Here is a 13,063-nt window from a genome sequence, read left to right as displayed (position 1 = left end):
TCTCGCTTAGGCAGTACATATTCTAAATTGGATCGATACAGCGAAGATTAGCATGGCCTTGCGCAAGGATGACACGCAAAATCGTGAAGCATGCGTTCCACATTTTTCTCCCAGCCTATGCTTTGTGCTGTATTAACTTTGCAAATTCGTAGTATTGATTTTTACACAATTGCATGTATTAATTTCGGCTATTCTTAATTGTTAGTTTAATCCAGTCTTATTTTGAGCAATTTTGCTTACTGTTGGACATACTACTTCTGCCGCGGTTCTCCCTATGCGCCGTTGGTTATTTACTATATTCATATATTTATTCTAACTCATATTTACGGCTACAGAGCAGTGTTATTTCTTTGTGCTACACCTGTTTCGGCAGTAGCCTTACCAGCAACTAAGTTAATTCTTACAGTCAGCTCGTTACATTCTTTATGGTAGCGAGTGCTATGCTGGCTGGCTTGTGTTGGTCGGTCTGGCATATGCCACTGTTGGTTCTTTATTGGGGGCCTATGGGGAGAGGCTCGGTGTGATATCACCCCCCAGGTCTTTCTCTCTATTTGGCTCTTGCAGGATTTTCACCTTCCAGGTGGTGCCTTGCTTTCAGCTTCCTGCTCCCTTCGCCTAATTTCTTTACCTTACACTTTCCTGCGTTGAAATCAAGTCCAACTCCTGGCCTGCACGGGTCGTTTAGTCTTTAAGTCCAGCGGAATTGCTTTTACCGACAGGAGAAGGGGCGAGGGTGTGCCTCTGGCGCCTTCAAACCAGCTGCTCCGGGTAGATGGGACTCGATAGCCTGGGAAAGCAGCCCATCTAGAGGAAGAAAAACCCTGATTTTAAACCTCCGCTGCCTTGCGGCCATACCCCTTTTTTTGGGAAAGGTTTCAGGAGTTAACCTCGAAAAAAAATCCGGAGTTGGAGCCCCTAAGGCAGTTCGTTGTTGACGTCGACCTCGTTCTGGCAGCTCCTGCGACGTTGCTGGAACCATGTGTATCGGCATTTGCCTTTCTATTAGATAATTTCACCAACGTGGAGAGGGGGGGACCTGCTGCATAGGTAACAGCTTCTCCTCCATATCTACCTACCCAGGCTTCGCGTCCTGTCAGGGCGCAACTCCATAGTCTTTAGACTGAAGGATTCCTACTCCTACGTAGACCGTAGATCTTCTAGACCTTTCCTCCAGTTTGTCCAGGTCTTCCTGTAGTAGCGAATGTTTGCGATTGCCTGCAAGGTGTCTTAGCATTGTTATAAAACGACTTCTGGATGTCTGCACGATGCCTCCTTGTTGGCGCCTTCCTGATCCAGGATGATTACAAGATGATCTCCAGTTGGCGTCAGGACGACTTCAGGACGAATCCCAGACGACTCCTAGCTGCTTTTCATGTTGACTGGTGGCAATATATTTACTTTGTTATATATTTATTTAGTTCTTTTCTATTCAGCTCGGGTTTACGGTTGCCTCACTTCGCCCCCCCCCCCCCCCCTCTGATAATATTTGTAATTATTGCGTTTATTCTGGGTTTACGGCTACTATATTATTGTTTTAAGCCTACTTTGCTTTGGTATTTGGTTTCATTGGCGGATTTGGCTGAGTTACTCTCTACTTGTTACTGTGTGCTATTGATGTTAGTTATAGTCACTTTTCTTGGTGTTATTATTCTATTTCAATGCCCTTTTGCCTTCCGGCCCTCGCCTAACACCATGAATGTTGTTATATTTGTATCATACTATTACTAGTTTAAGTTCTTTATTATTCGGTCCGGGTTTTAGTTGCCTTACTTCTCCCCTCCCTCTGCTTTATTCATTATTATCATTTCCTACTGGAGTACTGCTTCTGTTATTGTTTATGCCTATTTAGCCTAACGGTGTTTGGCCTCTCGGCCTTCTTGGCTAATTTACTCTTCATGTTCCTTTGATATTGATGTTTCTTGTTACGTAATATTCTATTTAATTTAAGCTCATTAATATTCGGTTTGGATCCTTGCCTTCATCTGCATATTCCTTCCCTTGTGCTCTGCCCTGCTTGGCGCACTTTACAGGCTTCTTACGTTCCTTTTTTCGCAGCCACGACAAGCCGGAGCCCCCCCCCCCCCTCCCCCTCCCCCTGCTGCGGCGAGGAGGAGAACGCGAGCCGGATATTCCTCTTATCACGCATACACCGCGCCTGTGTTTGGAGTGCCCGTCATGCAACGGGTTCTCAGTCCCCAACCCATTCTCGCAAATTCGTAAAGTCAATATTGACTTATTAACTACGTGCATAGGTGATATACTAAACATAATAGATACCCTTAAAAAGATTCATAGAAAACACCGACCTTACCTAACCTTGTTAGTATCTTAAGATAAGAATCTTATTGCTTCGTAATTACAATTATTACTTAACCTATACCTATTATAGGTTAGGTAATAATTGTAATTACGAAGCAATAAGATGCTTATCTTAAGATACTAACAAGGTTAGGTAAGGTCGGTGTTTTCTATGAATCTTTTTAAGGGTATCTATTATGTTAAGTATGTCACCTATGCACATATTTAATAAGTCAATATTGACTTATTAAATTTGCGAGAACGGGTTGATCCTTGAGGAGTTTTACTGCCAGATCATAGCCGTCATTAGTTAATCTCAGATGGGATACTACTGATTTAGCCTCACCTGATAATTGGTATTGCAAATAAGAGAATTTACTACTCTTTGGTAAAGATTATTTTGAGTCCACAAGGTCAACGAATTTGTTCCAAAATTCATCCCAATCTTCCTCATCTTTTCCTGAGAAAGTGGGTAAATTAATTGGAGGGAGTCGAGCTTCTGCTTGACTCGTATTAGATGCAACTGTTGTTGTTGTTGCTGTTGTTGTTGCCTTGTTCTGGGCAATTAATTTGACATAAGGCTGTAACGTGGCCTGAGTTTGATCTTCATAATTCGCAAGATCAACCATAATGTCGTCTATTTCTGTTTCTGATAAATTAGTGTTGGCAAGTTCAGCCACATATGTTGCAATTTGGCATTTGATTTCCTCAAATTTACCTGCAGCTGCTTGATAATAGCTTTCCAGGTCAGCATAATCAACTGGTGATTGTTGTGACAAATCTTCACATTTCTTGATCTGTCTTGTTAAGTGGCCTTTAAGACCTGCAAGGGTTCTTCTCATTCTCCCTGCATTATCCATACTGGCTAGTTGGTGAAGCCTTGTGGGGCTTGTACTTGGGTCGCTCATAATACTGAACAAGTACTGATGGTAGCCTTGGGTAAAATTTCTGCACTCGCTAGGCTGTAATCCTACCTCTACTAGAGGTTAGCACTTAAAATTAATACACATTATATATATACAATCATACACACTAATGATTTGAGTGATAAACCAGTGTCATGGAAGTACCTTTAGGTTAGCTCTTCTACATCACCCTAGGATGGTATAGACACTAATTAATCACTCAAAGGTGTAATGATCATAAGTAAATTATTATATATACACAACTCAACTCGAGTTGATAAAATTTACACCCAAAATTGGGTCTGCACCATTCATTAATGGTGCTGGGTTGTTTAATATAGTACAACTAGACTATGGTAATAATGGGACTAGGATGAACAAGAAATAGTTCAACTAGTCAATGGTAATATCCTACCCTGTTGTGGGTTGGCAATTGGTAAATAATATATTGTGACCACTAGTGCAATATATTAAATAATTCTCTATTTTGGAGAAATAATATACACAATTATTGATAATAGCCTCTATGAAACTTCTAATATTATCTAGAAGTATTAAATATTATTAGTGACCTCGCGAAATAAACTCCACAAAATTCGTAGATAATCTCTCGCGAAATTTAACACCACAAAATCCGTGAACAATCTCGCGAAGACACAGCCACTAATTTGGCTGGCTTCAATATTAGCACTGTCATCTCACGAAATAACACGCGACCAAATATCTATGGGTGTCCCTGAAACCGCTGATGAGGCTGAACTGAACTGAGGGGGCTCCTGAGCTCGCACGAGGCAACGCCACCGTCTTTGACTGCTGGCTTTGTATAAATCACACTGCACTAGTATATTTAATGAATCCACTGATTAACTGGTTCATCCGGTACTAAGATGACCAAATAATCTGTCATCCGACTCGCAGATGACCAATAATGTGGGTTCATAGGATCAATAATCTGTCATCCGGTTCGAAGATGACCAAATAATGTGGGAATCGACCTGTGAGATTTATATTTATTTAATTTATATGAATTTATATAGAATTTATATTTACGTTAATTTGTATACTTCGATAGCAATTTATATGATGTTAAGTGGACTGTATTTCTGCAATAATCTCACAAATCGATCCTCTACACATTAGGGGGGGTTTATATTGAATTTATATATATGAAGCCAATCATACTACAGTATTAAACTACATATATTGTTAAACATTGAAGAGGTTCCTTATCTTATTGTACAGCAGGCCTTAGTCCACCAGATATAACTAGGATGTAGACACCGAATTATCCTCTTTGAGGTAGCTTCCATCACCCAGTAACTGGTACACAAAGCATGCTTCCTCGTCTTGACCTGTCAAAAGGGCGCTAGCTAAAGCCAGAATCCTAATATATGACAGCTATATCAGAGAAAACTCTGTACATTGAACCGTAAAGACCTAGGCTTAATTACCTTTTATTAAGAGGCAGTTCGTATTCTAACCGGCTCGCCCCTATCTAATGACATTAATGGCCATAAATGATAGATAAATGGATTTCGGCAGAACACTTAACTTGTATTTGTTGACAGTGTGTTGATGATGGTACACCTTTGGTTTCCATAGCACTTCGTCCAAGTAAAATTAACAGAAGCCGTATTTGCTCCCGTGAGCCTCTGTGGTCTAAGTACAATAACAATGGCTGACCACTCCCTCACAACTGACGCTACTGGCCTACATTGTCCAGATGACAGTAAGTGATAGAAGGGTCACATTTACTCTATTTTAATTCTGATAATTAAGTTAATTTATATGAGATGTTTTTATGATAGTAAAGTCCAAAGACTAATGTATTTAAGAATAATTCCCACCATAATAGGCCATAATAGGTGGTGAATTTATAATAGTATGTGGTAATGATATCCCATTTTCTATAGATGGAAATTCCACTACAAGTTACATTTTCTATGGGTTAACTTGTTTATACAACACAGCAATATTATCTGCCTGTATGATATTATTAAATGGTGTCGGATTTTCCGACAATAGTTCGGTTATGGTCCTATAATTAATAAGAACTAAAGAAAATATTAATGCACTCAATTAATTAAGTCAAATAAATGACTAATATAAATTAAATTAAAATTTAATTTAAAAAAGTGTAACAAAGAGACTTAGGATACCTAGCCCGCACTAGGTGACAAGGGGGTTAATTATGTTGACTCATTGAGAGGGATACTAAGGTGAGACAAACCACATTGGGAGAGGAAAGTGTTGAGGTTATCCTCATTAGTAATTGTAAACATTTTACCTTCAGAAGTCTTTTTTACTTTAATCAAGCCATCTCTAACGAAGCACTGATGAATCGCATCTGGGTTTTGATTACGGATTTAATGCAGGCGGTGGAGGAGTTGCTGTCTTTTTCTAGTCAAGCACTCGTTGATGTAGATTCCCTTTCGTTGGGATGCAGCTGTCCGGACAAGATGCGATTTTATGGACTGGGTAGCTAGCTTGAGGCGAATTTTTTGCTGGTTTTGTCCTGATGGATTCTTTTTGCCTACTCTGTAGGCAGCAATAATGTCTGTTTTATTTAGAGTGACACACAATTCGTTTTTTATGAGAGCATGAACTATTTCAATACACTTTTCACCTTCACGTTCCACAGGAATAACTTGGGACGACACAACAACAGTGTCAAGCAACTTATGCTGATCTTGTTTATCCTGGGAGATGAAATGTGGGGCGGATAATGTACTGATACATACAGTCATTTTGTTGAGAGCTTCCTCTTGTTTTTTTATGGCTTCATCAGTTTTCAGACATATGTTTTCCTCACGGAGATCATTCAAGTCATGCTGGAGTTGATCTTGGCTAGCCTTATAGTTTCTAATATCCTCGCGGAGAAGGGTTATTTCTTGTTGTTGTTGATTATAGTTTTTTTTTTATAATGATGATGAAGGTTCGCGCGGTTCGCTTGATTTCTGACCAGGGGAAAAAAGACACCGACAGTATGGGGGCTTATTTATTACGTAGTGAAAGTACAAATAAAATAATTTCTGCAGAACATGTAAATGAGGCGGCTATAAGTAAGTCTTGACAAATGTAACATGTCCATGTCTAACTGAGTACAACCAACCAACTTAAAATGTACACCCGTAATAAATAAGACTATACTAGGCTATACCGTGTTACTAGGCTTATAGCCTAGTAACACGGTAAACGAAATCTGCAGAAACCTACTAGCTTATTATCTAGTACTAGAAGTAAGGCAAGTGTACAAATGTAACCTAATTATATAACCCTATGAATAACAGGCAGGACACAAAGAGTAAATATATATTGAGTAAACCACATAACACTTAATGAAGCCCGACCAAGAGGCCCGAAAGACATAATGGTAAATCCTAGCTGAATTAAACGGAAATTAATCAGTCGTGCAGAAAATTACCTAGAGACTGGGGAAAACCTGATATGACAATGTATGATAAATTTAACCCCAGGGCAAGCTGCGGACAGCAGAACACTTGGAGACCGGCGCTGCACCCCCACTCCGCAGGCCAGCAGGCCGGACCCCCCCCCCCCGAAGGGCGAGTGCCCGCTGGCCGCGGGGAAACCTCAAAGTGGCAGAGCAACGACGTCCTGCCTGACGTAACAAGTAAATTCCGATTCGAAAGGAATTCAATAGGAATTCGGGGCCGAGTAAATAACCAATTCGAAAGGAATGCGGGGCATAGTCTGCTGGGGGCAAGCCTAGCGCTGTGAGGCCAGTGCGAAGCATCCTGGAGAAGTCGTGTCTGGTCGGTAGGCACGGGCCGGGCAGAACTTGCTGGCGGGGCCGCTCGCCAGGCTAGGGTAGGCGTGCGTGTACAATCCGAAGATAATGTCGATTCCTGACCATGTAAACGATACCTGGTCCAGTCAGAGCGTGTGTCGACTTTTTGCCGCGTAGATCACCTCCCCCGGGCTGAAAATAATAAGGCAGTAAGGGTGGGCAGAAACGGGCATGCAGTGGTAACGTTGCAGGCAAGAACTCAGCCGAGAGGGTAAACCCTAGCTGAATTAATACGGATGAGACCTAGCCAATAAGGGAATTGCAGGAGGTAGCCGTAAGAGGGAGGGAGGGGGAGGGGGCCGGATGCAGGATTTAAATAGATTCCTTAATTAAACAATCCTGGATGAAAACCCCAAGTAAAAACGCTGGCTCGGAGGAAACACTGGGGAAGGAGGGAGAATAAGAGTTTGCATAATAACTATACTGTAGCAACGTAAGGGAGCTAACAATTCTAATAAAACTTCCAGCAAAAGGAAGGGAGCGAAATGCCTTTGCTAGGAACAAAGGTGGGATAATATACCCAGAATTAAATCGCAAGGAAAGCTCAAAACAAATATATAGACAGTTATAATACGAAACATAATAAATTCTAACAATATATAATCAATACATATACCATAGAACGGATATATATATAATATCAAGTCAATAAATAAATAAACAATAAATGGAATATAAGGAAACGACTCTTTAAGTCATATCTATAACATGCTTGTGTCCGAAACGCGACACAAATACAACAAATTACTAAGGATGTGAGCGGGGAAAATTACCCTTGGTCTCCATCTCATGATGGCCTCCAAATGGATGATAGAGCTGAATAGAAGCCTAAGGAATCTGCCTTAAGTAGCCGTTAAGTGTAGTCTTGTGTTGTCAATGAGCATCTGAGAGCCGCAGTACACCGAGAACTTCGGCTACATCTTGCAGAACAGGTGCAAAGTTAAATCGACGCCAGGGAACTAGCAATCAGTAACTGTAATAAGAATAATATTAAGAATACAAAGTAATATCGTAAATAACAGATATGACGGCAAGTGCCACAGAGTGGATGAAATTAAGAAAGCGACGCCAAACCGTAATAAAAATTTATGTTCATAATGAAATAATACTGAAATAACAGTAATTATACGGATTAACATTAATACTATCATATAGCACAGTAAATAAGGGATATATATATATATATATATATATATATATATATATATATATATATATATATATATATATATATATATATATATATATATATATATATATATAGTAAGTAACATAGGCCCTTGGCGGCTGCATCCTGGCGCCGCTCCATTGTCTAGTAACATTAAAGTATGGGTGAAATCTCATGATACTCCCTCCAAGTACTAGGTGCTGGGACTGCAACCCGTTCTCGCAAATTTAATAAGTCAATATTGACTTATTAAATATGTGCATAGGTGACATACTTAACATAATAGATACCCTTAAAAAGATTCATAGAAAACACCGACCTTACCTAACCTTGTTAGTATCTTAAGATAAGCATCTTATTGCTTCGTAATTACAATTATTACCTAACCTATAATAGGTATAGGTTAAGTAATAATTGTAATTACGAAGCAATAAGATTCTTATCTTAAGATACTAACAAGGTTAGGTAAGGTCGGTGTTTTCTATGAATCTTTTTAAGGGTATCTATTATGTTTAGTATATCACCTATGCACGTAGTTAATAAGTCAATATTGACTTTACGAATTTGCGAGAATGGGTTGCATTGATCAATGCCCTCAGCCTGACAGCAGATACAAACGGGGCTGAGTGGGTCTTGAAAATAATTGTCCAGGAGAAAATACCTAGGGACATATTGAGACAAATGAGTGCTCATTACAATAAAAGTATCTTATCCATGAATGAAATATCTGAGGATTTAAAGTCAGTAGTTCATCAATTACGAACACATCACAAATTTAAACCACAAAGTAAACCCTCAGAAACCAATAATAGTAAACCACAGAGTACCAAAGGTACTCCAAATCAATCTAGACAATATAATTCAACACCAAAGGGTACTGGAAGCTATGGAACATATTTGTTCTGCAATGAGAAACATTCAATGTACCACTGCCCTAATTTTCCTGATAGTGACGCCCAGGTAGTTTGAGTGAGGGGGGGGGAGGGGGGAAGGGGTTGTGGCTTATAATGTATTAGCTCAGAGAAGAGGCTCCGTTGTGAGAGTTATACACAGACTCTTTCTATCATAACTAACTGCTTCAAGACACTTAAGTTTAGGATAAAACTGGTTCAGAGTTGCGGAAGATTTATTTCTTTTGTACCTAATATATATTTCTAGGGCAAGACAAGACTGTGATCCAAATGTCACTACGGTAGTTGGATGACGTGACATATGTAAGCCAAGGGGTCTCAGGTGCCATTATGGATAACTGTCACTGGTCGTAAGGTGAACTAACCAGTTAATAACTTCACTCAACGTGGTCTCTGAGAACTGGAGCTCCCTTGACAAAGGAGTAACTTCACTCAAAGAGGTCTCTTAAGACCTGGGTAGTTCTGGATAGTGAGACGTCTGGGTAGTTCTCTATTCATCTTATGTCACTGTTTACCTGGAGGTAAACAGGTATATGGTAGCCAAGGAAAAGTTGAGGGTTGCGTGTGGTGGAGGAGACACCGCCCAGTAGCATCAGTGGAAGGGTGCTGGAGGGACCAGCTGGGCGGCGTACTGGTCGAGGTCAACCAGGTCCGAGTCCTTGGTGGGGAGAGAGAGCAGGAGCTCCTCAGCCTCCTCCTGCGTCAGCGGCTCCCCCTCACACGTCAGCAGACGCAGCAGGTCCTCACGGCCCAGACTCCCGGCGGGCCGGAACTGTCAGACGGGAGGACAGGTCTCTTAATGGTTGTCATGACACTGTACACTGTAGCCACCTTCACTATACACTGTCATCACTGTAACCACCTTCACTACACACTGTCATCACTGTAACCACCTTCACTATACACTGTCATCACTGTAACCACCTTCACTACACACTGTCATCACTGTAACCACCTTCACTACACACTGTCATCACTGTAACCACCTTCACTACACACTGTCATCACTGTAACCACCTTCAAGGAACTTTCCCACTCAAGTAAATCAAGAAACTTTCCGAGCCAACATGTGAAGGGTCCCACAAGAATGAGAGACAATGACGAACCACCGGCTCTCGTCCTAATATTTACCCTGGATAAGTCATGCATAAAACAAAGTAGAAGGCCCCATTTGAGTGAGTGACCACAGTGTACTGACATTTGAGTATCTGGTCGGAGTCAGGATCCAAGGGCGGAACGAGACAGGAAGGGGGCTGTTTTACCAAAGAGGAAACTATTAGATGAGGTAATTCCTACTGGAAATACCTCGGGAAACAGAACTCAGAGAATGATTGACTGTACATCATAGACTACATCAACCAGAAGTGCCATGAAGCAGCAGACAAGTTTATCCCGTCCCAGAAGGAGAAAATTGAAACACAGCAGAGGAATCCATGTTTAAATCAGGCATGTAAAGAAGCGAAACAATTAAGTACAAGAACGTGGATGAACCACGGAAATAACAGAACACCAGAGAGCAGAGGGATGTACCAGAGGGCCAGGAATGAGTACCTCAATGTGAGGAGAGAATCAGAGACTTTGAAAATAACATTGCAAGTAAAACCAAGACCCAACTAAAACTGCTCCACAGCCACATCAGGTGGAAAACAGCAGTAGAAGAACAAGTGATGAAACTAAGAAAAGGGGAGAACAGATACACAGAGAATACCTGGTTGATACCTGGTTGATGCGGTTCTTGAAGTTCTTCTACTCTCCAAGCCCGGCCAGAGGCCAGGTTTGACTTATGAGAGTTTGGTCCACCAGGCTGTTGCTTGGAGCGGCCCGCAGGCCCACATACCCACCACAGCCCGGTTGGTTCGGAACGTCTTTTAGAAAACAGTCTAGTTTTCTCTTGAAGATGTCCACGGTTGTTCCGGCAATATTTCTTATAGTCGCTGGGAGAACGTTGAACAACCGTGGACCTCTGATGTTTATACAGTGTTCTCTGATTGTGCCTATGGCACCTCTGCTCTTCACTGGTTCTATTCTGTATTTTCTTCCATATCGTTCACTCCAGTATGTTGTTATTTTACTGTGTAGATTTGGGACCTGGCCTTCCAGTATTTTCCATTTTAATTATTTGGTATCTCTCTCGTCTCCTCTTTAGTGAGTACATTTGGAGAGCTTTGAGACGATCCCAATAATTTAGGTGCTTTATCGCGTCTATTCGTGCCGTATATGTTCTCTGTACTCCCTCTATTTCAGCAATCTCTCCTGCTCTGAAGGGGAAAGTGAGTACTGAGCAGTACTCGAGACGGGACAACGCCAGTGACTTGAAGAGTACAACCATCGTGATGGGATCCCTGGATTTGAAAGTTCTCGTAATCCATCCGATCATTTTTCTGGCTGACGCAATATTTGCTTGGTTATGCTTCCAAAATGTTAGATCGTGGGACATAATTATTTCCAAATCCTTGACATGCTGTTTTTCTACTATGGGCAGATTCGATTGTGTTTTGTACCCTGTATTATGTTTCAAGTCCTCATTTTTGCCGTACCTGGAATTTATCGTTGTTAAACATGTTATTTTCTGCTGCCCAATCGAAAACTTTATTGATATCTGCTTGTATTTTTTCCATGTCTTCAGCGGAGGTAATTTTCATGCTGATTTTTGTGTCATCTGCAAAGGATGACACGAAACTGTGACTTGTATTTTTATCTATATCTGATATGAGAATAAGGAACAGCAGTGGTGCAAGGACTGCACCTCGAGGTACAGAGCTTTTAACTTCGCTTGAACTTGATTTTATTTGATTGACTGTTACTCTTTGTGTTCTGTTCGACAGGAAATTGAGTATCCAACGCCCTACTTTTCCAATTATTCCCATTGACCTCATTTTTTGTGCAATCACTCCATGATCACATTTATCGAATGCCTTTGCAAAGTCTGTGTATACTACAGCTGCATTTTGCTTTTCTTCTAGAGCTTCTGTGATTTTGTCATAGTGAGGATCTTCCCGCTCTAATTCCATGTTGTCCTGGGTTGTGTAACTTATTATTTTCCATAAAACTAGAAATTTGATTCCTAATCACTCTTTCAAAAACTTTTATTACGTGTGATGTTAGTGCAACTGGTCTATAATTTTTTGTCAAGGCTTTACTACCCCCCTTGTGCAACGGAGCTATATCTGCAGATTTAAGTGCTGCTGGTATCTCACCTGTATCCATATTACGCTGAGTGCTCGCGCTACTGGTACTTTGCAGTTCTTTATGAATATTGAATTCCATGAGTCAGACCCAGGAGCTGAGTGCATGGGCATATTATCAATTTCCCTTTCAAAGTCTTCCGAGTTCGTGTTAATATCCGTTATATTATCTGCAGCTTGAATGTCATTCATAAAGAAGATATCTGGGTCATCAACTTTTATGTTGTTTATTGTTGTGCTAAACATAGCCTCATACTGGCTTCTTAGAATTTCACTAATTTCTTTGTTGTCCTCTGTGTACGTACCTACAGTTGTAATTAAAGGTCTTGCAGGACGTTTAGGTCATGTCATAGTGGTCTAGCAGTTGTGGAGGCAGGAGCGCCCTGTTCTGAAACCGTGTTGTCCAGGGTTATGTAGAAGCTGTCATTCTGTGTTTTGTAATCAATATGGCACTCTTTCATCAAAGATTTGTGTGTGTACGAGGTTACTGTTATCGGTCTATAATTTATATTCCAAGTCTGTTTTACTTGCCACCTGAGTGGAGTGGAGCAGCCTCCGGTGTTTTAAGCACTTAGAGGATGACGCCAGTATCTAGGCTCCATCTCCAATATTACCAACAGCAGTGACCTTCACTGCAGCTGTCCTATGCAGCAGGCTTCTATGTATTTCAGTGAGCTGTGTGCTCGAGTCTTAAACATGTCCTTATAATGATTTACAGGACAGACTTGGCAACAAGAGGTTCCAGGAGGTCTTCACAATAGAACAAGGAGAGGTGGCAGTAAACCAGG

At 40.9% G+C, this 13,063-nt stretch overlaps 1 protein-coding gene and 1 non-coding gene across 2 annotated transcripts in view; one reads left to right on the top strand and one right to left on the bottom strand.

The window, feature by feature from the left end:
* On the top strand, positions 1 to 107 carry LOC123775210 (U6 spliceosomal RNA). Its single transcript, XR_006775048.2, has one exon. It is a non-coding gene; the product is annotated as a U6 spliceosomal RNA (small nuclear RNA).
* Positions 108 to 9,232: 9,125 nt separating this feature from the next.
* The window catches only part of LOC123774923 (dynein regulatory complex protein 8-like), a 32,123-nt gene continuing 28,292 nt past the window's right edge, over positions 9,233 to 13,063 (bottom strand). Inside the window, exon 4 of the mRNA XM_045769621.2 lies at positions 9,233 to 9,862. Coding sequence (XP_045625577.2) covers positions 9,683 to 9,862 — 180 coding nt within the window. The 3' untranslated portion in view covers positions 9,233 to 9,682. The remainder of the gene's footprint in view (positions 9,863 to 13,063) is intronic.

Source organism: Procambarus clarkii, chromosome 92, assembly GCF_040958095.1.
Source record: "Procambarus clarkii isolate CNS0578487 chromosome 92, FALCON_Pclarkii_2.0, whole genome shotgun sequence".
NCBI classification, from domain to species: domain Eukaryota; kingdom Metazoa; phylum Arthropoda; class Malacostraca; order Decapoda; family Cambaridae; genus Procambarus; species Procambarus clarkii.
Note: the sequence above shows the minus strand (reverse complement) of the source record. Positions and strands in the feature narration are given on the sequence as shown.